The sequence below is a fragment of the Artibeus jamaicensis genome, unplaced genomic scaffold (genome assembly GCF_021234435.1).
Source record: "Artibeus jamaicensis isolate MK-2021 breed Jamaican fruit bat unplaced genomic scaffold, CSHL_Jam_final scaffold_847, whole genome shotgun sequence".
NCBI lineage: Eukaryota > Metazoa > Chordata > Mammalia > Chiroptera > Phyllostomidae > Artibeus > Artibeus jamaicensis.
The window spans coordinates 14,745,847-14,773,528 of NW_026522057.1; the positions used below are offsets into that span (position 1 = coordinate 14,745,847).

General features: G+C 49.4%; 1 protein-coding gene across 2 annotated transcripts in view; it reads right to left on the reverse strand.

Moving 5' to 3' along the window:
• Positions 1-6,776: 6,776 nt before the first annotated feature.
• Positions 6,777-27,682, reverse strand: part of WDTC1 (WD and tetratricopeptide repeats 1) — a 65,166-nt gene continuing 44,260 nt past the window's right edge. The window contains exons 6-16 of one of the 2 annotated variants that reach the window (XM_037149297.2): positions 24,923-25,110; positions 21,624-21,806; positions 20,784-20,878; positions 20,269-20,384; positions 18,900-18,975; positions 18,169-18,274; positions 16,718-16,891; positions 13,427-13,662; positions 11,941-12,118; positions 10,111-10,303; positions 6,777-8,731 (exon numbers count right to left, since the gene is read on the reverse strand). In XM_037149297.2, the coding sequence (XP_037005192.1) occupies positions 8,534-8,731; positions 10,111-10,303; positions 11,941-12,118; positions 13,427-13,662; positions 16,718-16,891; positions 18,169-18,274; positions 18,900-18,975; positions 20,269-20,384; positions 20,784-20,878; positions 21,624-21,806; positions 24,923-25,110 (1,743 nt within the window). In that variant the 3' untranslated portion in view covers positions 6,777-8,533. Of the gene's footprint in view, positions 8,732-10,110; positions 10,304-11,940; positions 12,119-13,426; positions 13,663-16,717; positions 16,892-18,168; positions 18,278-18,899; positions 18,976-20,268; positions 20,385-20,783; positions 20,879-21,623; positions 21,807-24,922; positions 25,111-27,682 lie in introns of both variants that reach the window. The other variant, XM_037149296.2, reaches the window with a different exon arrangement.

The window sequence follows — 27,682 nt, forward strand, 5'->3', positions numbered from 1 at the left end:
GGTCTGGCCCCAAACTCCAACCTTCTCTTCCAGCTCATCTCTGTCTACCTTGGGACTGGCTTTGACTTAACCTCACCGGGATGCCTGCCTGTCAGGCGGAAACCTGCCTGAAACCTGCACCGCATACCTCACGTCTTTGCTCACACTGTTCCTTCAGCAGAATGCCCTTCCCCTCCTCTCCTACACCACTTTCAAGGTTTCTGGCAAATGCTCCCTCTTTGCTCCCCGAGCACGAAGGCTGTTTCTACCTATTGAATATTCATGTGTGCTTGCATTAGCATTAGCTGTTTACATATCTGTCTCCCCCAAGAGACTGTGAACTCCTTGAGAAGGGGACTGACTGGATCTATTGGTTCCTGTATTCCGCACAGCAACCGGCAGATAGGAAGTGCTCAGGGGATGTCACTGGAGCTATTTGTTGACCATAGGTGGCCTCCCTGGGGGAGAATCACCTCAATCAATAAGCCAGGGAAGCAAGGCTGAGCCAGGGGCAGTCGCGCTGCAGGGCAGAGGAGCTGCTGGGCATCAGGCAGTGTGGGAGGGCAGTGTCCTCTCTTCTGCAGCCTTTCTGCTTCGGTTCCATTCATCACCTTCTCTGTTTCCTGGAGAATGGGGCTCTCCCCATGAAGCCCTAGATTGTCTTTCAGGATGCCTTCAAACCTTTCCGTGGTGAGGAGAGGACCATCTGAAAACAGACCTTCTGACCCTTTAGACATTGGAGTTTATGATTTTCTTCTCCATTTCATTTTACAAATGGACAAACTTACCCAAGATTATAGAAAGCACAGCAAGGACTAGAATCTAAGTCTCCAACTCCTAGGCGGGCAGCAGCGCACCTCGGTTCAACAGGTGAACTTGCGAGTCAGCCAGCAAGCCCAGTGTTTGAACCTTTGTCAGTGGCTGTCGTACCTTTAGGAAAGTAGCTGGACCTGTCAAGGCGTCAGTTTCCTCATTTCTAAAATGGAAAACGACACACCGAGTGAGGTTCGATGGGCTACATCTGAACAGCTCCTGGCCTGAAATACACGCTCAACGTTAGCCATTACGGCATCACTGTACGGCTCGTGACGACTTAAACAGCACTTGGCTGCGCATAATCTATGATTTGGAGCCTTAGAATGTGGTGAAATAACTAAAGCAGTATCATAACACCCATTTTACCGATAAAGAAAATGAGAGGTTCAGGAACTTTCCTGACGTCTAAACATATATTATACAGGGTTGGGGTTCTGAACCTGAAACCTGGGCTGTCTTTGCTGGTGACCTCTTTTACCGCCATTAACAAGTGGATGAGGCCAGCCTGGGATATTGGAAATCACCATAACACAGATGCAAACTATGGCCTTATAAGACCAGAACCTCTTTTTTTTTTTTTTAATGTCCTGGTGAGGACATTTTTTAAATGGCTCTGGTGAGCCAGAGGACGTTTGTTCATTGATCTCAAAGAGAGAGGAAGGGAAGGAGAAACATCAATCAGTTCCCTCTGGTACATGCTCTGACTGGGGATTGAACCTACAACCTAGGCACAAGCCCTGACCAGGAATCAAACCCATAACCTTATTGGATGATGTGCCAACAATTGGAGCCCCCTGGCCAGGGCCTATTTTCTTTCCTTTGTTTAAATTCAATCTTTTTTTCCCCCATTACCATTTAGTCCCCTTATACCTTCCTCCCCCAGGCCAGGACCTATTTTCCATAAGTAAAAAAAAAGAAACGCCTTGGGCGCAGGAAGCAGAACCAGGCCAAACAGCAGAGCGCCTCGTGCCTGCCAACGTGTCCACGGGAAAGCCTCCTGCCTGTTGCCCCTGCCGGACACAGACCCCGGCACACAGCAGTGCACTTGATGGCAGCTGTATGGGGGAGGACTCACAGTTTCCAGTGAAACCCAACACGCAGGGATCTTGCACAACCCCCCTCTTCGCTGTTTCACTTTTTCCAGACACTGTGGCAGCTCCAGGAGGGCAGGGACTAGTGTGTTGTGCACATTTTCATTAAGCCAACGCCAGACACACATTAAATAAGAAAATGATTTTTCAAGAATTGGACCAGGGATTGGAGATTAGGGATCCGGACCTGCATTTGCTTCTAATCACTGGGGTCCTCAGGCAGCCCATGCCTTCTTCCTGCAACTCATTGTCCCAATTTTGTACAGTTCGGGGATTGGGCTAGAGCAGTGGTTCTCAGCTCTGGTGGTAATTAGAATGAATCTCCAATGCTTAAAATAAGGGGTGGATACCCAAGCCCCATCTCAGACCAATTAAAAAAAATTGGGGGTGGGCCATTGGTAGTTTTTAAGGTATCCTGGGTGATTCTGATGTGTAGTCAGAGCTTAGACCCTCTGAGCTGGGTGATCTCTCACTGCCCTGTAAGTTCTGTAACCACATTTCAGCACGTTCCTAGCACAAAGACTGGCAGCGGGCCTCTGGGGCTACACCTGCCCACCGCAAACACAGGGGGCTCGATTCCAAAGGCTGTTTTTGCTTTGCCTCACACTCACTGTGTGTGCTTATCTGAGCCCCAGGCTATCAGCAGGGCTGGTGAGAGCTTTGGATGAGTCACACATGCGGAAGCACATTAAAAATGGAGCACCATGAATCCTCTGTCTCTAGTTTTGCCTTTTCCAGAATGTCATCTAGCTGGAATCCTACAGTGTGGCTTTCAGACTGGCTTTCTTTCACTGAGCAATATACATTTAAGGTTTCTCTATGTCTCCGTGGCTTGAGAGCTCATTTTATCGATGAATAATATTCGATTGCATGGCTGTGCCATAGTTAATCCATTTACATTTTGAAGGACTTACTGGTTGCTTCCAGATTTGGGCAATTACAAATAAAGCTGCTGTGAACAGTCAGGTTTCTGCATGGACCTAAGTTTTCAATTCATTTGGGTAAATTCTGAAGAGAGTGACCGCTGGATCCCACGTAAGGCTGTATTTCTTTGTAAGAACTGCCAACCTGTCTTCCGAAGTGCACCATTTTTCTTTCACACCAGCAATGAGCAAGAGTTCCAGTTGCTCCACAGCCTCACCAGCATTTGGTGGTGGTTTTTTTGGATTCTAGCCATCCTAAACGTATATGGTAGTAATTCACCGATTTAATTTGTAATTCCTTAATGACATATCTTTCCATGTTTATCAATCACCTGTATATCCTCTGGTGAAGAGTCCATTCAGATCTCTTTTAAAAAATATTTTATTTATCTTTAGAGGGGTAGGGAAGGAGAGAGGGAGAGAAATATCAATGTATGGTTGCCTCTTGTGTGTCCCCTGCTGGGAACTGGCTTGCAACCCAGGCATGTGCCCTAACTGGGAATCGAACTGCGATACTCTGGTTCGCAGGCCCAAGCTTAATCCACTGAGCTACACCAGCCAGGGCTTTTTCTTTTTTAAATTCAGATTTTTTGCCCACTTTTTAAATTGGGTTGTTTTCATATCATTGAGTTCTTTTTGTTTTGGATACATGTCCTGTATCTGATGCATTTTGGGAATATTTTCTGTCCCTTGTCTTTTTCATTCTCTTAACAGTGATTTCCAAGAGCAATTTTAAGTCCAATTTAACAATTGTTTCTTTCATGGACTGTGCTTTTTATGTTGTATTTAGAAACTCAGTGTCCAGCCCCAGGTCTCCTAGACTTTCTCCTATCTTAGGTCTATGATCCATGTTGACTATGTTTTTGTGAATGGTATAAAGTCGATGTTCAGATTTTTTTTTGGTATGAAATATCCAGTTGTTCCAGCACTACTTGTGGCAAAAACTATCCTTTCTACATTAATTCTTCTCCTTTGTTAGAGATCAGTTGAACCCTGACTGGTGTGGCTCAGTGAACTGAGCACAGGCCTGAGAACTGAAAGGTGACTGGTTCTATTCCCAGTCAGGGCACATGCCTGGGTTGTGGGCCAGGTGCCCAGTTGGGGGTATATGAAAGGCAATTGATCCACGTATCTCTCACACATTGATGTTTCTCACCCTTTCTCCCTCCCTTCTCCTCTAAAAGAAAATCTTAAAAAAAAAAAATTCAGCCCTGACTGGTGTGGCTCAGTTGATTGAGTGCAGGCTGCAAACCAAAGGGTTTGCCGGTTCAATTCCCAGTCAGGGCACATGCCTGGGTTGGGGGTCTGGTCCCCAGTGGGGGCCATGTGAGAGGCAACCACACTGATATTTCTCTCCCTCTACTTCTTCCTCCCTCCCCCCTCTCTAAATAAATAAAATCTTTAAAAAAACAGATCAGTTGACTATATTTGTGTGGATCGACTTCTGGGATCTCTATCCGTTGCAGTGGTTTACTTGTTGATTCCTCTGCCAGGACCACACCATCCTGACCATCCCGACCGTCCTGACTGTTGTAGCCTGTTAAGTCTTGAGGTTGGGTCACGTTAATCCTCCGACTTTGTTCTTCATGTTGGCTATTCTGGGTCTTATGCCTCTCCATCCATATAAACTTAAAAATCGGTTTGTCAATATTCACAAAATAACTTGTTGGGATTTTGATTGGGATTTCACTGAAGCTATAGACCGAGTTGGGAAGAAGAGACATCTTAATAATATTTAGCCTTCCTATCTGTGAGCATGGGGTATCTATTCACTTACTTTGATTTTTTCTTGATTTCTTCATCAGTTTGGTAGTTTTCCTTATATAGATCTTGTACATATTTTGTCATGTTTATTCCTAAGTACTTTCTTTAATCGAGGGGGTGCTGATGAGGCTCAACAGGTGGAGCACAGTGAGTGACTCTGTGTGACAGTATAGTGGGGGGTACCTGACATCACGCAGTCGTCAAACCCCACAGAACAGTACTATACAAAGGTTGAACCTCACTGTAGACGATAGACTTTAGTTAATAATAGTGTATCAACATTGGTTCATTAATTGTAACAAATGTATCATCCTAATGCAAGATGTTAATGACAGGGGAAACTGAGCCAGGGAGAAGAGGCGTCTGGGGCTCTCTGTACTACCTACTCAATTTTCTGTGTGCCTAAAGCTGCCCACAACAAATGTCCGTTATAAACAGTGACAAGGAGTGCCAACGCCAAACGAAGGGGGCCCCCAGTCAAGTCTTCCAATGGCCCCTCCTGGCTCACAGGACTAAGCGAACGTTCCCTCACCACGCACAGATCTCTCTCTCGACCTCATGCCCCTTCAGTCCGTGGGCTGCCCCTCCCTCTGCACCGCAGCCACGCTGAACTACTCAGGCTCCACGAGGGATGCTGGGACTTTGCACTACACTCTCCGGGCCTGGAACATTTCCTTTCCCTTGCCTGGACTACAAACGTTTTGAAAAACCTTCTGCAGACGCCAGTTTGGGAACACAGAGGAATGATACCAACCCGCAGCACCTGCTTCCCAGCACCACCTACTGTGCTTCTGGCAGGCCCCCTTCCTGTCCGTCTCCTGTACTAAGCAGAGTGGACCCTGCTGGCCCTGGCCTGGTTCTTTTCAAATGTGCAAACAGAAGAATAACAAGATTTCAGTAGTAAAACTGGTGTGCCCACGGGATTGAACCACAGTTCCCAAACTGTGCATCAAGGCACCTTTGGGCGCCACGTCAAATTCACAGGGGGCACAGTGGGGCACATTAAATCTGAGATATTTGACACCTGTTTGGCTCTGCTACGTTCTTCATTCTTCACTGTCACTTTTGAAAGCTGGGTTTTTAGTGGTTGCAGCGATAAAAACAAACAAAAGTCAACCTGCAACAGGAAAGGGGGTGGTGGTCTTCGATGCAAATGCAGTCAGAGAGTTTCCCTGTGTTTCTCAGTGCCCGAAATGCACACAGACCCCACTGGTCATTATGGTTACTTAAGAAACAACAGTATCGTTTTTTCTCATTTATATGTATCATTTAAAAAATGATGGCTGACATGGTAAGACATGTATTCTTATTGATTTAACTACTTATTAAATCAAACTGTGAGGTACTTCTTTTGGGTTAGGGGCTCCATGAAAGTAAGTCTCACTGAGACACTGATGGTGGGGGTGAGTGTTGTGAGCTGAGAAAGTTTGGGAACCTCGGGTCTAAAAAGTCCTCCAATCCAGGACACATTAAAACAACAACACCCCCCCCCCCGCCCCGTAGGCTGTGAAATCAATTTAGTGGGTTAAAACCAGCATTTTTTCTCCTTAATAAAACAGAATGGTAAATGGAGCTCACAGCCTGTAGCAAGGGTACTGTTGCATAAAACTTATGTTCATTATATACATGTGCAAATAAGCACAGGTATCTTGGGTCACAATGTAAAATGTCCACTTCTTGTTTGGGTTCGGATTTAAAGGTCTGGCCCTGACTGGTGTGGCTCAGTGGGGAGGGTGTCATCCTGCAAACCCAAAGGTCTCTGGTTTGATTCCTGGTCAGAGCAATAAATGCCGAGGTTTCGGGCCAGGCCCCTGACTGGGGGGCATGTAAGAGGCAGCCAGTCGATGTTTCTCTCCCTCTCCTTCCCCTCCCTTCCCCTCTGAAAATAATGGTCAATAAATAAAATCTTTTAAAAGAAGTTTGAAAACCAGTAAGACCCCATCCTCCTTATCTTACAGGTGAGAAAACAGCCCAGACAGTGAGAGCTGATCATTGCAAGTCACAGCCACCAGTGCCAGGCTCTGGACTTGGCCCTCCTAGGAGGGGTGGCCACCACTCACAGGGACCCTTCCAAGGCAGCCCTCATCCACCAGGCGGATGGAGGTGTGGTCACTCAAAGTCACACAGCTACAGCAGCGAGAGATCAGGTGTCCTCGCTTTGGTCCCAGGACCCACTGTACCCACAGAGGCCACCAGCCACACCTAGAACAAAACGGTTTTAATCAGTTGTGTCACCCTCACTCTCCTGGGAGCGGAGCAACAAAAGGCTCGGCTCCTGCCCCCAGAGGACAGTAAGGCTTATGTGTCTCCACACTGCAGGGCCGGGGCTGACAGGCAGGGCACAGGGGCCGGGGGAGAGTGGGGCGCAGGGAGACAGGAAATGGTGGGCAGCTGGAACACAGGAGAGCAAAGGGGCCCTGCTGGTCCGTGGGCCCCAGGGCCCGGCCCCAGTACACCCGGCTCTCCCCTCCCTGGCTGGAGAAAGGTCATGGAGAAGAAACAGGGGACCAAGTCCCAGCAGCAGGAGAAGCAGCAGCAGCTGTTTCCTTCGCCAATAAATACACTTCATTACCAAGCTAGAAAGAAGAGAGGGGTGGGAAGAGGGACTGGGGTGGAGAGGAAGGGAGAGAAGCTGCCACCTGTGTTGCTGGGATTAAAGCAATGATGAGATGGTGTCAGACCCCCCACCACTATCCTCACCCCTCCCCCTTCGTGTCTTCTTAAAACTGTGAAAAAGCTTTTACCGTGGCCCTCCTGTCTCCAGGGCTGCTCTGAAGCCTGACTGAGAGGAGGCACCTGGCAGAGGCAGAGGCGGAAGGAGGGAGGGAGAAAAAGCAGGGAGGCTGCTTTTCCCCAGGGGCTGCAGCTGGAGGGCTGGAGCCAAGTAAGCACTGAGGGGAAGGAGGAGGGAGGAGGGAGGAAGGATGAACCAACTACCAGGAGCAGCTCCTGAGCTGAGAGCCAAGGAGGCAGAGAGAGGGAGGCTTGGCGAGTGGTGGGGTGACCGCTGCATCCAGTGTAAAGCTTGGGGCTGCGGAGGAGGGAGGGGGCTGAGTTAGGGACTTTCCCATCTGACTGGCTCGGAGACTCACGCTCCTACCCCCACAGCAGCAGGGGACAGAGAAAAGCCATCACTTCTTTGGTCTTTGTGGCGGCTCTACATGTGGAGTGGGAAGGAGGGCAGAAAGGGCACGAAGGGCCCTTAGCAAGGAGTGCCACCTCAGCAAGAGTAGGCCTGGCTGAGAGCTCTGGCAGAAAGGTCACAGTGAGGCCAGGAGCGCCTGAGAAAGGAGAGTGGCCGTAGTGTGGAAGGCCTGGCGTGGGCGGGCAGGGTACAGCATGGTGCCCCACCCTTGCCAGGGTCCTCAGGAAAGGCTGAGCCCCAGAGGTGGACAGAGAGCTGGCGCAGTGGCCTGGCTTTGCCTGTCCAGGGCTCCTGTCCTTCCTTCTGCTTCCACCCTGACACAGTGGCTCTGGAGGGAGGCTGGGACCTCATCCTTTTTCAGAGCCTTCCCTGAAGACCTCGGGGGAGCTAGCCTTGCCAGTCAGGAGCAAAAGTGGCAACAGGTCAAGGCTAGCCCTTGTAGAGTGGAATTCCACTCCCCTTCCTGCTCCAACTGAAGGGCAGGCAGTCCTTGAAGACAGCTTCAGCCTTGCCTCCACACCTGAGGCAGGCCAGAGCCCTCTAGGGACCTGGAAGCGGGAGGTTGGGTGCATAGGGAGGGGATTCCCCTCCTGCTCTTTTGCTCAGGGCTGGGGTCAGTCAAGGGCAATCTGCCCAAAAGTCTGAAAGCCAGCAAGTTGTAGCAACCCCACCCCCAATGCCAAACTAACAAACAAAATGAGGGAAATAAAAACATGGGGTGGGGGGAAGACAAACCAAAACAGAACCCCCTGACCTCCTGCCCAGGGCAGATGGTCCAGCCCATCACAGGGGCAGGGGTCCAGGGCCGGGAGGGTCTAGCTGGGCCGGCACTGCACCTGGCCCTCGGAGCTGTCCTCGTCGTCAGACGCCCCAGCACCCCCGCTGCTCAGGCCTGTGATCCGGTAACCCATGTTGAGCAGCATCACCTCCAACGGGTCTGCGTTCATGCGCCGCTGGTTGGCCTGGGAAGCGCCCTCCATGTCCTCCACGACTCTGCCTGTGAGGTCTTCGCTCTGTGGGGAGGGACAGCAGGATACATGGGGGAGGCACACACATGTCTGGGGTGTATGTGTGGGGGACATGCACACCAGCTGAGCTGTACGCCTGGAGGGGATGTGCGCACCAGGTTTGAGTTCACATCAGTTTGTCCCTGTGTGTGCATGGATAGAGAGAACATACACACTGGGATATGCAAGGGTCGCCCCCATCCCACACATACACCAGGACATACATGAGGACACCACGTACCACAGGGGTTGCACACACAGTAGGGCTCACGTGGGAGGGAACACAATACCCTGGGGTATACGTGGGAGATGCACATGCTGGGACAGACAGACACTGGGGTGAGACACACACCAGGGTACACACGGGGTGGTCCACACTGGAAAATGATGGGGATATGCCACACAGGACCTGTATGCAGGGGACCCACACGGGGCACATGTGAGGGAGGGCACATACCAACAACATATGCTCGGCACACATACCAGTACCCGGTGTGGGGGGTGCAGACACAACTCTCCCCACCCAACCCGTGGCTGTGGCCACTCCCAACAGCCGATCCTTTATCCTTCTTTTCCTCTCCCCTGAAGGGAGGACCTGGTAGGTTCTCTTTAAAATCCGAAGCAAATTGACTTTGGAATTAGATAAGCCACGTGGCTTCTGCTTTGCCAGCTGGGAAGACGGAGGAAGTGGGGTGGAGGGCACTGGAGGCCTCAAGCCAGCCCACCCGGCTACCTGCCCGACGAGTGGAAGGGACCACTTTGTCCTAAGTGACACTTCACAGGTATCACTTCTTTAATCCTTAAAGCAACCCTCTGAGGCAGTGCTGTCAGTCCCTGCCGTGTGCACAGCCCTGCTGGTATGTGGCGTCCTCACGTATGTCCCGGTGTATGTGTGGGGCGGAGGTGACCTGTGCATATCCCAGTGCGGAGATGATGAGAAGCTGCTCTCAGGCAGTGGCTGAAGGAGCCAGGAGGCAGGCTCAGGCCCACCAGACTTGAAAGCCCGACTTCTTCCACGTGACTGAGCCACAGGCCTCTGGTACGAGCGCCATGGCATGTGCTGCTCTGGCTCCCTCCCTGCCCTGCGCTGGGTGGCTGAGCCCTGTGTATGAGACACATCTTCACAGCTTGCTCAGAGATATGGTCCTCAGAGGCAGGAGCCGACTCCCTGCAACTGTCCGCTGCATGTGGAACTGTAAGAACTCGAGGGCTCCCACCTTCACACAGCCTTAGGCCCTTGAGTGAGAGCTCGCTTAACCTGGCAGCTTCTATTCTCCCTGAGATGACTCCCTTCCCTTCCCAACTGTGAAAGGTTCAGCCAGAGGCCCTGCCCAGGGTCCACCCCTCCCCTCCCCACCTGGCTTTGGCCATGTCTATACCCTCACCTCTGGCCGGGGATTCCAGAGCCGAACAACAGGATCAATGCCGCTAGTGGCCAGGAAGCAGTAGCTGGGGTGTGGCTGCAGGCAGTTGACGATGGACTCGTCCCCCTGGAGCACGCGGACTAGGTTGGTGGTCTCCTTTTCCCAGATGAAGAAGGAGCCATCGTCAGAGCCACTGACGATGTACTGAGCGTTGCTGGCAGGGGGGAGGGGCAGAGGACAGGGGGGGTCAGGTGGGGTAATGTTCTACAGCCTCAAGTAGAGGCTGTGTGGCTTAGGGCGATGGGGAGTAGGGAATTCTGTAGCTGCTCAGCCTCCCAACCTCCAAGGTCTTCACTTCACTCAGCACATGGCAGTCATCTCCACACTGCAGAGCTCTAGTCACTGTTTAACTGTTCTTTCTCCTTTTAAAATTATTTATTTGCTTTTAGAGAGAGGGAGAGGAAGGGAGAGAGAGAAGGAGAGAAACATTGCCTCTCACACCCCCTACTGGGGACCTGGCCCGCAACCCAGGCATGTGTCCCAACTGGGAATCTAACCAGCAACCCTTAAGTTTGCAGGCCGGTGCCCAGTCCACTGAGCCACACCGGCCAGGCCTAACTGTTCTCTTAAACTCAGGGTCAGGGACTGCCTGGGCCCCTCCAAGACACTATCCCCCCAAAGTACATCCTAAGTGCCTTGGGTGCCAGGACTGTACCTTATGTCTCTGGGAACACCTTTGTCTAAGCCTTCCTTCAGTAGTCCTAGTCTTCCTGAATCAAGACCCCCAAATCCTACAGTGCATCTGCCCTCATGCACTGTGGACATTTAGGAGGATTCAGGTAGAGAGATTCTCTGCCATGTTCATGTGTCTTGCCTCCTAAAGAAAGTGCAACAGCTGCAAAAGAGGGTTGGGGGTCATGGTGTTTGGGATGTGGGCTCTGTCCCTCAGTACCTGAAGCACTGTTCTCAGCATATGACAGTTGTGCCAAGATTGCTAGCCTCCAAGGGCCCTCACCCCACAACCCCAGCAGAGGGGAGGATCTAAACACCCAGATCAAGAAACCGAACTCTGCACGTGGCAACATGGCGACAGAGGAAGGAGGAGGAGGGGATGGAGAAACAGTCCAGGTACTACACTGGATGTTCTTATGAATGACCTCATTATGGTCCATGAGTGGGGGTGGTTGGTTTCATTCTATAGATGAAACTGAAGCCCACAGAGATGAAGTAATTTGCCTAAGGCTATAGAGACAGGGCTGGAATTTGAGAGTGTTCTAGGAAAATTATTCCCTCATCCTGGCTAGTGTGGCTCAGTGGATTGAGCACCAGCCTGGGAACCAAAGGGTCACTGGTTCAATTCCCAGTTGGGGCATATGCCTAGGTTGTAGGCCAGGTCCCAGCAAGGGAATGTGAGAGGTAACCAACTGACGTATCTCTCACACATTGATGTTTCTCTCCCACTCTTTCTCCCTCCCTTCCCCTCTCTCTAAAAGGAAATAAATATGCCCTGGCTGGTGTATCTCAGTGGGTTAAATGCTGGACTTCAAACCAGAGTCACTGATTAGATTTCCAGTCAGGGCACATGCCTGGATTGCAGGCCAGGTCCCCAGTAGGGGGCGCTCAAGAGGCAACCACACATTGATGTTTCTCTCTTCCCCTCTAAAAACAAATAAATAAAGTCTTTAAGAAAAGTTATGCCCTGGTGGAGGGTAAATGCAGACAACTGTACTTGAACAACAGTAATTTTTAGAAAAGAAAAGAGAAGTTATGCCCTCACCCCCCCTCACCACCCCTCCCCAACCTTCTGCTGCCCACCCAGGCTGTGCCCTGCTCCTTTTCAAGGCCTCAGACCTGCCAAAGAAATTGGCCTCCTTGATGTCCGTGGTGGTGTTGCAGTGGCCACAGTAGCGGAACTGATAGTCGTAGCTTCGCTCCCGCAGCACCATCTCATCTTCTGAGATGGAGTCCTTGCGGCTTGTGCTGCGGAGGCGGACTGGGCCGCCACCACCACCAGCTCCCTTCTTCTCCTCTGAGGGCAGAAAGCAAGGAAAGGTGAGAGTCCAGCCCCTCTCTTCCCTCCCTAACCACACCCATCTCAGTCCTGTTTTCAGCCCAAGTACTAGCAATGCAGGCTACCTGCCTAGACCGCTACCCTGGAAAACTGGGAACAGCTGTGGGAGAGAAGCAACTTTGGACGCAGTCCTTGAGGATATTCAAGAAAGACCTCTGATGCCAGGGGTGTCTTGGCTCAGGTCCCTGAATAATGTCTGGAAGCCCCAAGGATGCAGAGACCCAAGGTCTGTTTCTGTGCAAGTGAGAAGCAAGGAGGGGAGGGTGAAGCACTACCAAGAGAGCTTGAGGGGGTGACTTTTCTAAACAGATCTACAACTCCAAAGCCAGTGAGGTGCAAGCCCTTCCTCTCGGGAAGACAAGTTATCCCAGATCCCAACTGAGGCACTGATGTAGGGTTAAGGGTCTTGGGTAAAATCACACTGGTTTTTCCAGTGCCTTAAAAGTGCTTTGTCTCTGCCTGTTTCAGGGCCTTTGCATGTGCCAGTCCCTATACTAGGAACTATTCTCCTCCCACAGCTATACTTTGTATCTCTTCCTCCTCCTCCTCCTTGAGATCTCAGCTTAAATGTCTCTTCCTCAAGAACCCCCGATTGCCATTGAGCTCTCCCCTATACATCTATACTGTAGCATATCAGGTCCCCATGACACTCATTACACTCCATTTCTCCTTCATCACTTGGTTCCTTCACTAGGTGTAAACTCCATGAACAGAGAAATCTCATCTGACTTGCTCCAGCCATATTCCCAGGACCGAGCACCGTGCCTGGTACATGGTAGGTGCTTGATAACATCAAACAAATGAATCGCTGGCATGATCTCTGTGCAGGTGAGGCAGCGGGTTCACAGAGGCTGCACTCTACCCAAGGTTACCACATGTGTGCCAACGGGAGCAAGCACGACCGCCAGTGCCACCCCCACTCAGATGACCAAGGCCCTGTCTACGAGGGGTGAGAACCCCAATAAGCCACATGGCCTGACTGGGGCTCAGGTTACTGTTATCCTGAGCCCTGGGCACTATACCAGGTGCTCTAAACAGGCTATTGCTAATCCTCAATAGAAACTGAATTCGGGTGCTATCCTTCCTTCTTTTTAGATCAGGAAACTAAGTCTCAAAGAAACCAAGTGACTGTTTCAAGGTCACATGGTTTCTGACTCAGCATCTGAACCCAGGCCTCTCTAATCCCAGCACCGTGTCCTCTCCAGAATGTCATACAGCTCCTCAAATAGAAAGAGGGACAGCAGCCCCTTCTCAGTGCCCACTCACCACTATCGTTTTTGGAGAAGAGGGCGGCCGTGATGTCTCGACCCAACGCATCACAAGCGCTGCTGTGGGCCTGCTCTGGGAACTTCCCTTTGAAGTCATCCAGGCATTCCAGGGCCTCAGCCACATACTTGAGCTCAAAGAGGCACCGGGCTAGGCGGAAGTGTGCTTTCAGATGACATGGATTCAGGGAGATGGCCTTGAGGCAGTCCCTCAGGGCATCGTAGTGGTCACCATCCCTGGAGAAGGTAAGAGAGTATGGCTTGGAGGTGGGGTCACCTGACAAGCAGAGTCATCATCCCCACTCAGTCCCTGCTTTCTCTGGCCACCCCAGCCCACCTCTGACAGATCTCAGAGCAAGGGTACATGGGGATGAAGAGAGTTTTGGCTCAGCCCAGGTCTCGCTTCCCAAGAGATAAGAGTATGTTAAGATAAACCAGGAACCCTGACATCTTGGGGTGGGGTGGGAGGTGGGTGTGTGGCAAAAACCCAGTGTAAGGCTGCCCTCTGCTGGACATAGTCTGCACCTGCATACCGGATCACCCCAGGCACCCGCAGCTCTGCAGCAGAAGGCCTGGCATCTTGCCAGTCTCAGCTCCCCAAACCTTCCTTCTCTCTTCCTCAATTCACCTCCTCAAATCCCCCTGATGAGGCTTCAAAACCATGTCTCAGGTAGGGGGCCCTCAGGACAGTTCTGTGGTCTGGGGAAGCCAGAAGTGCCAGGCTGGAGACTCAGGGCCTGACCAGCAGGCAGCAAGCCCTCAGCCAGACCCCCCTCTGTCCTGGCTGACTGATCCACAGCAGCTGTGGCCTCTACCTCCTGGGGCTAGAGGATGGGGCCTGACAGACTGGCAGAGTCAGCTCTCTGGAAGCAATGGTGGGGGGTGGGTCGAGGCATGAACACCAGGAGCTCCAAATCTGCCCCACTCACCCCTCCAACCTCCTGAAGCATAGACGAAGTGGGATGTTTCTTTGTGGGGGAGTAAGTGGGGAGGGATCAAAGGATAATCCCCTTCTTCTCCCACCTTGATCCAGAACGTAAGGTACACTTCCCCAGCACCTATATACTGACTCCCACCTCTCATCTGCAGAGCCAGATGGGTCACAGGAGCCACTGCTCCTTTGTGAGCTGGTCCCCCCCCACCCCCAGGCCTAAGACCCAACTATGCCAAGTAGCACTCCCAGAGCTGGTGGCCCCTCCACCAAGGCAGCTCACGACCCTTCTGCACTGGGCTAAAGCAGGCCGACAGGGGAATGTCCTCCTGACTCCTCTCCTACGGCACTCAGAGGGAGGATCCAGCCCTTGGAGCAGCCATGCTGAGACCAAGAACAAGCAGCTTAGCCAGTGTGCGGGCAGGGAGGAGGCAGAGCTTTCATGGTGTAGTCAGTGTCAGAACGAGAGGCTGTGATGAGGGGGCAGGCGCTGTTTGGAAACCCAATTACCGCCTGCAAGGTGCCCCTCAGAGCTCCTGGGGAGAGCCAGACCAAAGACCAGCCAGAAGCCAGAGGGTGACAACTCCCACTGCATCCAGGAGCAGATGGCAGCCCTGGGGAGACTGGCTTGGGACAGAATGTGACATTCTAGGGGTCACTGGCAGGCATGTGGGAATGAGGAGAGAGCAGACTGGCCCCAGGGCTCACCCATCCAGACTTACTGCCAGATCAATCTCCCTGAAAGGACAGCCCTCAGCACATCCCTCTCCGGCTCAAAACTCTTCAGTAGCTGCCCATCATCCACTGAATCAAGGCCAAAAGCCGCCACCGCTCTGCATTCCAAGTCCTTCCCAGGCCAGCCCCAGGCTACCTCACAGACTCATCTCCTGCCAGTCCCTTCCCGAACCCTCTGCTCCAGCCAAATGGATTTGTTGTTCTGCAAACAAGCTCTTCAGTCAGTCCCCCACCCCCATGCCTTTGTTCATACCATTTCATCTCCCTGGGAATGTCCTTCCCCCATAGTCCCCTCCTCCTTTTCATCTCCTTGTCTAAGCCTGCCCACACTTAAAGCCTATTTAGCACATCTTCCTGATGCTTTCCTGATAGATCACGAGCTATAGCATCCCAACTTTTCTCTGAATGGCCAGCACTTCACTTGACCATTCAAAAAGACCTACAGCTTCCTGCTTCTTTAATGATGGATCATATCTATCTTTGTCACCTGTCCAGAGGCTGGGAACTCTGGAGCACAAGAATTCAGAGTGACAGAATTTTGTGTCCCTAGTACCTAACACATAGTAGGAGCTCAGAGAATATGCTGAGGGCACTCATGGGTTGGGAATTCATCAGCCTCTTTTAGCGAGATTGCAGGAGTGAAACAGTTCTCCGGCTACGGCCTGGATGAGGACACCCAGCTGCTGGGACAGAGGTGAAACACCTCAGGATGGCCCCCAAACTGCCATCTCCTGGGTCTGGCTGCCATTTGAGCCCTTGGCAAACCCCTGATGCCTGAGTTAAGGCCTGTGGGGGTAGCATCTTCCCAAACCGCCATCTACCATCCTGCTGACTTGGGTGGGTTTCTTAAGCTTCCCTCTCTGGCCTGTCTAGTTGCAGCCAGACGATGGCACACCAGCTGGCCTGTCTGTCTGGGCAGAGCCAACGGATGCCAGACGGAGCAGAAATGGCTGTGGGCCCAGCTCTATCCATCTCTAGTCCTGGCCCTGACTGGGGGATGGGGGTCTGCCTGTCTGCTTGCCTGCTGGTGCTACAGGCAGAAGGGCTGGGGGCCCTGGGCTCCCCAAAGATAGAGTTCTTCAGGATATGGACCTCCTCCTTTACCACTAGCCACTACAACCCAGCACGACCCACATTCAGCTTCAGGTTATGTGGGATCTTGTTTATGCTTGGTCCAAAGGGCCTAAGAACACAGGAAAGCACTCCGCAAGGTCAAGGAGCTACAGAATCATTTCAAACAAATACTAACTGAATTCCCAAAACGCCTCATTTCCATCTAGCAAGATTCTGCTGCTCCTTCAAAGTCCAATTCAAGGCCCAACTCTCCAATAGTTGTGATTAACTGTTCTCTCAATTCCTACTTCTCCAGTGGCCATAGCACTTAATAACAAAGCCCCATGTTGAAGCTACTTGTGCACATATTCCACTTAACTGTGAGCTTCCCTGGTGCTTGAGACTTCCTGACTGATGGGTCAGGTGCCTGTCCACCACCAGCCTAGAGGTAGGGAGGAGAGGCTTGGCCTAAGAAGCTCTAAGAGACTGCAGGATGTCACTAGCACCTTCCCTGGATGCAACATGGCTCCATCAGGCTCCATTCATCCCTCACCCTGGCCCAAACTCACTCACCACTTGCGCTTCATGTAGGCAGCAGCTCGGTTCCCGTAGAGCATGGCATTGTGAGGGGCCCTCTGCACAGCCTTGCTGTAAAGCTGAATGGCCTGGGTCCACTGCTGGCAGGCAAAAGCCTCATTGGCTTGCTGTTTCACACGCTCCAGGTATGGGGGCAGCTCTACCTGGGGGCTACAGGGGGAGCAGAGCCAAATCAGGCCAGCCAGAGAAGGTCAGAGCAGCCCCTCAGGGAAGTCTGTAACCTTGTCTGAGGGTCACACAGGTTTTCTTAGCCCCTGGGATCTGCACTGTCACCTAGAAGAGGAGATCACTCCTATCCTTGGCCTAATTTAGGTACCTACCATGTTACCACGATAGGTAATGGATTTAATTCAGATATGTCGAGCCAGTAAAAAAACAAGAGGCAGCTCTGGCTGTGGCCCAGTGGACTGAGTGCTGACCTGCAAACCAAATGGCTGCTGGTTCGATTCCCAGTCGGGGCACATGCCTGGGTTGTGGGCCATGTCCTCAGTAGAGGGAACTTAAGAGGCAACCACACACTGATGTTTCTCTCCCCCTCTTCTCCTTCCCTTCCCCATTCTCTAAAACTAAAAAACAAAAACAAAAAAACTTAAAAAGAAAAAAAAAAAGCAAGAAAGGCAGAAATGAAGCTGGCCTAGACAGGGTTAAAGCAATTCTTCACCAAACTCCTGGGCACAACAGCAGCTCACACCACCTGCCTGCACGTGGAGCTGAACCGTGTGACCACCAGGTCTCTCCCATGGATCTCTCTGGAGAGAATTCTGTTTTTCTTAAGGGCTAGATGATTTCAATGTGTCTGCATCCAAAACCCAGCAGAGAATAGAGGCCAAAAGATGCTATGGGATGGAGAAAAATATAGTGGGAGGGGCCCATCGGCATGAAACCCCTTTTAATTTTTTTTAACCCTCACCCAAGGACATGCCCATTAACTTTAGAATGGGAAAAGAGGGAGAGAGAGAGGGAGAGAAACATCAACCTGAGAGAAAAAACATCAATCGCCTGCCTTTCACATGTGTCCTGACTGGGGATCGAACCCACAACCTAGGCATGTGCCCCGACTGGGGAATTGAACCTGGGACCTTTGGTGTACTGGACAATGCTCCAACCAACTGAGCCACACCAGCCAGGGCTAGAACCCATTTAGGAGGGAGCTCAGTGATAACAGGCATTTAGCCTTTGGGTCCTGACCACAGTTTCTGGTCCAAGGAACCAGAGCTCCAGTCTGAGCATGACTGGAGTCCTACCAGGTAGGAGTGGCATTGGGACCACTAATCACCCTCCAGAAAACTCTTTGCTCCAGTCCCCTGACTCTGGCGTATCTGTCTGGGTTGGGGGGTCAGGAGGAAGGTTTGTAAGACAAGCCCCTCCCTCTAGTCCATAAGATGTGAGTGGGGCTGGGAGGGTTGGACAAGGGAGGCTGGCCTCACCTGACATGTCCCCTACTCTCTGGCAGCCGGAAGCCATTGCTGTGAAGGTGCAGGCCGTTGGACACGCCGTTGGACACGCCGTTGGTAGACATCTTGCCATTCTGAACTTCTGGCAGGGAAGGGGGAGAAAGGAACAGCATCAACTCAGAAAGAGGTTCTCACATCTCCTCAGCAGCCCTCCTCCAGCTTCCATCACAGGGTCTGATGGTTCTGTTGTGAGGCCACCTTCCCAGGGTAAGATCCACTCCCAGAAAGCAAGTTCTGGTAGACTGGGCAGGCAAGGACATAAAGAAAAGCCTGTGCACCCTCTGCTGGCTGAAGAGGGACATAGCTTCACTTGGCATTACTCTTAGCTGGAGTTGGGGGTCAGAGTGGGTGAAGGGGATGGGGAGGTGCCTAAATCAGCGATAGGCTCCAGTAAGAAGTCAATGAGGAGACTGATCTGAGATGAGAAGGGAAGGGCAACTACGTCAGGTCCTCAAGAGCCAACCTGTGGAAATACGCTGCTTTTTCAGAGGGACGTGAAAGGGGCTGTGGTGAAAACCCTTCAATGGAGCTCTGTAACCTACTGTTGCCTTTTTTTACTGTGCAGATAGTGTCTGTCAGAGAATCCACTCATTTTGGAGAGTCACAGCCACTGCCCAAGGTAAGGGGCACGTCTCGCAGCACAGGCTGCACACACTCAAGCTCCCCAGCAGACACCCTGAAGGACACCTTAAGGGAGAACTTACCCCCTGAGGAGTGGCATTTTCTAGGCAAGAGGAAGGTGTATGGCCGCTGCTTGTAAGTCAGGTCAAACAAATAGACCTAGAGGGGAGGGATCAAGAAGAGAAAAAGAAGAGAAGCTCTGTGAGGCAAGCATGTGGCTGAGCAAGGCCTGGGTGGCTCTCAGGGAGTGTTGAGCAGGGAAGCATCGAACGAGGCCAGGAGGGGTTTCTATGGGGCAAACCTCAGGCAGGAAAACCTTCCCAGTTCCTGCAGGAGGTACTGCATGAACTGGAATCACATGTTTAAGCTGAAAAGGTCCTCAGAGGTCACAAAGCAAAATGCCTCACTTTACAGATGGGAAAACTGAAGCCTCAGAGAAGAGAAGCAATTTACCTAAAATAACACTGATAGTTACTTCCTTCAGTAAATATTATCTATTATTACTTAACATTTATTGAATTCCAACTTTGCTCCAGGAACTCTGTTTAGTGCTTTATATGACTTATCTCATTTCATCCTAGAAACCATTCCATGAAGAGGTACTACTGTATTTTCATCATCTCCTTTACAAATGAAGAAAAGTATGCTCAGATTTTAATTTATCCAGGGCCATAAGAGCAGCATGTGACACAACCAGGACCCCGAACCAAGTCTGTCTGGTGAGAACCACTCTGCTAGACTGGCCCTCCACTCATCCTTACGCTGCCTTTAGGCCGGATGATGGCTCAGCAATCTGAAGCCAGGGCCCTATTCTGTACTCGGGTGCTCACCTATTCTCCATCCTATGTTTTTTGCACAAACTCATACATTAATTTGTAATGTGATCAACTGTTTCACTTGCTACCTATCCCCTATTAGCCTGGGACGGATTGTATTTCATGTTTATGAAAATGCTAGTCCCAGAGTACATGCTCAGTGAGTAGTGGGAAAATAAATAAATTTACGCAAAGCTAAATAACTATCCTGACTGAGAAGATGCAGACAGAAGGTTTAGCAACGTGCCATTACCAAAGAACACTCCCCAAAGCTGGCCCTAAACCAGAGCCTGGCTGCACACCTGAACCCCAGGAACTCCTCCTAGGAAAATAGCAGGCGAGGAAACCAAGGTTCAGGAAAATGAAGGGACTTTGAAAGTCACGGTACACAGCTAATAAACAGAAGGTCAGCATTTGAAGGTAGATCTGTCAGTTCTAAAAGTTATGCTCAAGAAAAAGACCAGGCCAGGGCACCTCTCTGGCAATTCCAGTGACTCCACATCACTCCCACATTTCACTATGTCACTCAAAATAAGGCTTTTAGTCCACATCGTGGCAGTGGACATGAGGGACACAGCCCTGGCTGCTGGATTTGAGACGGCGGTGAGGCAGAGCCTGTTTGGTCAGTTGAACGTACCTGCTCCCCTCCCATGTTGACCAGCAGCTCTGTGCCGTTGGGGCTGAAGGTCACGTAGGTGGCAACTAGCACTCTCAGACGGTTGTTGTAGTCGGGCAGCTTCACTGGCAGATGACCTGCAGGGAACAGCCCAGTAACCCTAGGGTGAGGCTCCCAGGACCCCCCAAAAGGGCAGGAAGTCAGCCATACCAATGATGATTGCAATCATCTTCATTATAGAAACAGCTATAAGCGTTGAGCCTTCACAATTGTGCTGGGCCAACTGCTTTATGTACTTTAGCTCATTTAGTCATTACAACCCTATTTTATAGAAGAGAAATGAAGACTCATCAAGGGTTAGTAATTTGCCAAAGGTCACATGATGGCTGGTTAATGGCAGTCAGGATTAAAGCCCAGATATGTCTGACTCTAAAACCTTCACTCTGGACCACTGCGCCACACCACCTCCCTGTACTACCCCAGGCAACACCAGCACCCAGCCAGGAGTTTGGGGCCAGAGCTGGGCTGAGCCCTACCTGCTACGTAATATTGGGCTGCACCATCCGGAAGGGGCTTCTGCCGATCACAGAAGGTGTGCACACCTGCTGAAGGGCTCTGCTTCATGCTCTTTCTGGTGGAAAGGCAAACCATATAGGTTACAATACCTAGCACTAGCCCTGTCTAGATTATACCACGTTCCCGAGAGGAAAACCTGTTTTGTGTCCCTGAGAGCTACAGAAGGTACCTTACCTCAGCAACCCCAAAGGTCACCAATCAGACAGCTGTGGACACACACTGCTTAACGAGTTGGCCTTGCCAACTGTCTTAGTTCTCAAGACCGCCCATTGCCCTCATTTGACAGGTGAGGAAGCTAAGGCTCAAGTCTTAATCCAAGTCACGTGGTGTATGAGGAGCAACAGTGGTCGCCCAAACCCATGAATGAAAGTCAGCAGGCCAGATGTTCCTACACCTGCACCGAGAGTCCACTAGAACCTAGGCTGGCAGAGCCGCTCAGGTCTGGGACTTCCGTGGAGATTCTAATACGTTCTACTTTTGTTTTGTTTTTTTTTTTAAAAAGAACAAAATAAAATTAAATGCACAAAAAGAAATTTACGTACAAGATTATTATAACTCTGTATAAATACTCATAGTAAAAGAACAAGGAGAAAATATTATAGACAGTGATTTCTTTCAGATGATGGATTATGGATAATTTTTAAATTATACTTTTCATATTTCCAAAACAAGCATAAATTAAAGTGTTTTTTTTAATCTCAAAATTTAAAAAACCACCTCAAAAAGAAGAGGGCAGGGCAATGTCGGAGAGTGGCAGCAGGTTCCCAGGACTTTCCTGCAGGTGGCCGAGCCGTTCATACCTGTGGTTATGGATCATGCGAATGTCGTAAAGCCTCACGAAGGGCCCACTGGCTCCTACCGCCAGACAGTTGTTGTCCTGGGGGTTGACGGTGAGGCACTTGGCTTCCACCAGCTGGCCACAATACTCCGTCAGGTCAATCAGCACTTCCGAGTGTTTGCTGTTCTCCCGAAGGTCATACTGGCTGTGAGAGAGGACAGAGTTAGGGGACTGGAGGCTGGGCCCCTTGTAGAAGAAGGCAGGGAAGACGCCAAGGCCTTGTTATACAACCTGACTGGGCGGGGCTCCAGACCTGTTTGTAAATAGTAAGAATGTCAAAAATCACTCTCATTTCTTGAGTGCCCACTGTGTGCCAGGCCCCTGCAGCAGACTTCTCACATATTTCATGCTAACATAAATCCTTAAGGTAAACACTACTGTACTTTTTTTTAAATTAGGAAAAACAGAAGATGTCAGTATTATTACTACTAAGTACTATTACTACTGATTGCTAACACTTAGTTGGAAATTGCTTTGTGTCCAGTACTGTTCCTAAGTGTTGCACATGTATTATCTAATTAAATCCTTACACACCCCTAGGTACCATTAGAACACTGAGGTTCAAGGAAGTTAAATAAGCTGCCTGGGACAACACTGCTAGTGAGCGCAGAGCTGGGACAGCTTCCTAAGACCACTCTGCTCCTTAATTCATTCTTTTTCCTTCCTTTCCCTTTCCCTTTCCTTTCCTTTTCCTTTCCTTATCTATCTATCTATCTATCTATCTATCTACCTATCTATCTATCTATCTAATGATAGTGGCCTACGAGAGCTTTCCTAATCTAGTTTTTTAAAAAATATTTTATTTATTTATTTTTAGAGAGAGGGGAAGGGAGGGAGAAAGAAAGGGAGAGAAACATCGATGTTCAAGAGAAAGACTGATCAGTTGCCTCTTGCATGCCTCCAACTGGGGACCTGGCCTGCAACCCAGGTAATGTGCCCTGACTGGGAATCGATCTGGTGAGTTCATAGGCCAGCACTCAATCCAGCCAGAGCCAGTTTAAAAAATATATACATATGTATCTTTTTGAGGTTTATTCTGCACCTTAATTCAATTCTTATTGTAAATTAGTTTCTTGTAGGATACAAAAGAAGTATGGAAGTGATAAAAAAGAGAATCAGGAGGTCACCTAAGAGCTACCTAGAAATACCAAATGCCAAGAGAAGCCCAAGAGTCCCATCTAGGTGGCAAAGGTCATGCCAAATGTCCACCTGGCAGCAGCACATGCCCACAGCTGCAGCCTGGGGAGCGTCTCTGCCGCCAACACACAGGCGCATGCAGAGAGTGGGAAGGACATCGCCCTGTGCTCACCTACCTGTTGCTTAGGCATGTGCACTGATCTCTTCATTGTTGGCCTTATTTTTCTTTCTTTCTTTCTTTTTTTTAAGAAAGAGGAGGAGAAATGTTGATTGGCTGCTGGGCCCTGACTGAGACTGAATCAGCAACCCCGGTATGTGCCCTGATTGGGAATCAAACCTGCAACCTTTCAAATAAAAAAAATATATTGTCTTAAAAATATATAGTCTACACTAATAAAAAAAACCTCCCTAAACCAAAAACCTTCAACCTTTCACTTTGCAGGACAATGCCCAACCAAGTCACACCGGTCAGGGCTCACTGTATCTTCCACTCTCCAGCTCAAAATTGCAGTGATTCCCCAATATTTTTAAGCATAAATGTGCTTTTCATTTACTTTTACCAAACTCCTCAGTCTGGCTTTCAAGACCTGATGGCACATCCCTCTCCAACCTTGTCCCTCAGTTTCCTAAAGGCGGATCGATTGCAAGCACAGAGCTCTTCATCCTGCACACGCCACGTTCACTCCGCCCTCACAAACTCAGCTCCAGCTGAGTCCACCCTGCTTCAGCTTGCCCATCCAAACCCTGTCTGTTCTGAAAGGCCAGCTCATGTCTGCTTCTGCCAGGACACCTTCCCTGACTGTGCCTGCACCTAACCAACCAAGTGCTTTCTGTCTTCTAAGTACTGCAGGTCCTCGAACAACATCTTTTCATCGTTCAGTGTTGTTTCATTATAACACTGATGAAAGCAGTGGGAACTTAACTCCTGTTTATATCAATTAGTTTATGGTAAAACTGGTTTTGTTATATGTTGTTTCCCTTATAGACAAACAATCTATTGATGACTTAAGTGAGAACTTACTGTACTGTGCTAAGGTTTTACTGGCACTCTCAATTTTAATGCTCAGGTTAACAAGGGAGGTACTGTGATAATTCCCACTTTACAGATGAGGAAACTGAGGTTCAAGGGTAAAATGACTTGCTCCAGTCAAACACTGGGTGACAGAGGTAAGATTGGACCCCAGATCTCTCTGACTTCAATGCCCTGCTTCTAATTGCTATGTTACGGTTTCCAGACGACTTAGGACCTCTCTTACAGGATCTCTTATAAGATCTCTTATAGGATCTGAAGGGAGGCAGTTAAGGCAGGTTGGGGAGGTAAGAAAAAAGTTCTGAGGTCATATCTGAAGACAGGAGTTAAAGAAGGGCAATGAGACCATTTTAGGATGAAGGGAAGCAGAGGCAAGTGTGTGACAATACCAGCCACTGGGAAAGGGGACAGTCCACTTTACCATTTCTGGGTGACTCTCCCCGACAGGCATATGTCCACTGACCAACCGTTTAAGAGAAATGTATGAAGTGCCTCTATGTGCCACACACTGTGCTGGGCTCTAGGGACACAACCCAAGGAAAGACAGACATAAAGCTACTCAGAGAAAGTTTACTATTTGTTGAGGGATATGGAAAAAAGGAACCAACGAGTAAACAAAATAACTACAGATGATGACTCAGGTTATATAGGACATAACAGGGCGCTGAGACAAAGAATAATGGGGCAGGGGTCTACTTTAGGATGGTCAGAGAAGGTGCCTCTGAGGAGGTGCCTCTTAAACAGACTCCTTAGAGTAAAAAAGAGTCATATACCAGAAGAACTGGGTACACAGAAAGCCAGGTAAAGGAAACAACAGTGTGAAAGCCCCAAGGAGGCAGACTCTGCATCTGAGGTGGTGGAGGCCAGAAGGCCTGCATGGAGTACAGAAGGGGAAAAGAATGGGGAAAGTGAGAGGAGGGGAAGCAAATGTCAGCTGAGTTTATCTGCAGACAACTGCTCTTGGCAGACTAATGAGGCTGGAACTCTGCTGGAAGGAAGGAGTCAGGCCTGTGGAAGCAAGTGGATGGGCAGGTGGGAGGGGGAACCAACATGCAGCGGGAGGCGCAGGCCCCACCAATGCCTCAGGCCCTTACCGGATAAGCCCATCCTCAGCAGCACTCCAGAAAGTGTTGGGCCACATGGGTGCCGTGGCAATGCGTTTCACCCGGTTTGTGTGGTCTCCAAACATGTGGATCGTTTCCTTTACTGTCAGGTCGTGGACATGCACCTTGGAGTCGGCTGCCCCCGTGATCAAGATGCGGTCCCCAGCGTGAGGCAGGAACTGCTCCGGAGAGATTGAAGAAGAGATTGGCAGGTGGTGGAGGTAGGGTCGGCCATAGAAGGAGACTGGCCTGGATGTTAGCACCCTCTTTCCCTCTCCGATCGGGTAAGAAAATGAGCCCATCCAAGACAGCCCACCAAGAAAACTTTGGACTTCGAACATTAGCCCTATGCCTAAAGGTCAAAGTCGGGGCAAACACCTTTACTTTGCCAGAATAGTCCTGACCTATGCCAAGTGGACTACCCAAGGAAACTTTTTCCTTTGATTCTTCCACAGGTAAGAGCCGAGTGAATAATATTCACAGCTGTTATCATTTACTAAGCATTTACCACATGCCAGACAACAGGGCAGGTAATTTACCTTACTGATCGTCAAACTAACCCCATTAAAAACTTAGGTTTGGCACTGACATTCCGTAGGACTGTGTTCAAACGCAAGTCTGTCTGATTCCCCTATGTTGTACTGCTTTATAACTACAAGTGAATAGCCTGGTGGTTAATAAATTAATCTTAAAATGAAAAGGACTTTCAGTGAGTTGGTGTTTTAAACTGGTTCAAGTATTTTTGGAGAATAATCCGGCAATAGGTAGCAAAGATAAAAACTATTTCTATCTTTTGACCCAAAACTTCTTGCTACTTCTGAGAAATAATTCTGAAAGAAAAAAGGGGCCTGAATGGAAATGCTCAGAGCAGCACTTGTGGTAATGACAGATGCTGGAAGAGGCTCAAACGCCAGACCTTCCAGAAGGGCTGAGCACCAAGTGGCCATTAAAAAAAAACAAGAACCCCACCATTCTGATGCGGTCAAGCTCAAAATATTCCAGACGATGAAACAGCTACACACATAGTCTGAATAATAGTTTTTAAAAAGTTACGCTGTTCTATCATGTGGTGTTGAGTTCTTCTGCTCTTTCTTGAGTTCATAAGATTAAATTACCTTTTTTTCTTCATTGAATAGTTTCTCACAACCCACAAGGCTAAATAGGTGCTGTGGGGAGGACATTACTCTGTATTCAAATAACTTAAGTCCCACCTGACTTAAATGTTCAAGCAAAAGCAACAATTCATTTTTCCTATGTACACTTCTCTAATGGTTCACTAGGACAAGGACTAGAAGAAATACAACGAATTTAGTAATTTTTAGGGACAAATAAATCTTTAATTCTGTCTGGAAACAGCACCTACTCCATACACGAAAGAAAGCCCTTGGGAAGAACTTGTGGCTGTTGCCACTTGTTATGCACTATAGCTGCCACCAGGGGGAGTTTGTGGGTTAAACACGGGGTAGGCAAAAGTAGGTTTACAGTTGTATGTGACAGTTTATTCTTGTATTATTATTTACTAATTATTGTGTTATTTTGCACATGAAATGTAAACCTACTTTTTGCACACCAGAAGAGAGAAAAACCCCTTTTCACACTTTTTTTAAACAGAAGAGGCTCAAGGTCTGAATATAACTGCCTTGCTCAAGGCTCAAGGTTCTTAACTACTAATTAGTGAGTATCAAGGCCATTGTCAAATTCTGGTCTCTGAAGTCAACATTTTGTGCTCTATGATGTCAAAATAATGGCTTAGGTCCTCTGAAAATATCGGACCCACAGACTCAAACTGGACCTAACACTTTTCAGGGGCAAAAGCAGTCTCTATTTGCTATGCAAGAGGTGAATGAACAACATTCTGTCTCTAAAATAGCAGAAATTCCTCTAGGATTGGTCTCTGGAACAGACGCTGAGGATCACAGGTTGGGGAAGAGGTAGGGTTTAGGGAAATAAGTAGGTTTTGAGCTTTTGAATCTGCCTTCTTCATGTATCCTGTTATTTCTCTTGATATTAATTAGGAAAATATTTCTTGGATTAGTGAGGCTTTTCAAAGGATAGACTCATTCTCTCATATATCCATTATAGAATTTCAAAGCTGGAAAGATCTTTAAAGGTCATTTCCTCCAACCTTAAATCTGGCAGATAAAGTTCCCAGTAAGCAGAATACCTCAGTGCTAAGTACATTTGTTATATCCGCAGAGGGCCCATTCTGCTTTTTTCAAATTACTCTAAGCATTAGACAATTCTTCCCTTCATCAGGCCTACATTTGCTTCTGTGGACTTAGAGTCACGTGTCCTCGGTCTATTCTCTGAGATCAAAAGGGTCAGGTCTCATCCCTTCCTCACCTCTCCTCAGCTCAACTCCCCTCTGCTAACAAAGCAGCAGACCCATCTCCTTCAAAAGGTAGAACAGCTGAAAGCACCTGTGCCAGGTAACATCAACCCTGTGGACGGTTACTTCCTTTTTTAAAAGTTAAATAATTTATTCACTTGTTTATTCATGAATCTAAGGGATTTTCCTTAACTGCTACCTTTTTACAGATGAGCAAACAGGCTCAGAGTAGCTGGGTGATTTGCCTGGTCCACACGGCCTCCTAGAGGTAGACAAGGGAGTCACAAAGATCTCTTGCTATCTAATATCTAAATTCATGCTGGGCACCATACCGCCCACCATCACCACTCACATACACATAAATTCATCTAGAGCTCACCTCTTGGCTCTGAGAGAGGAAGCAGAATATGGAAAAGAGATAG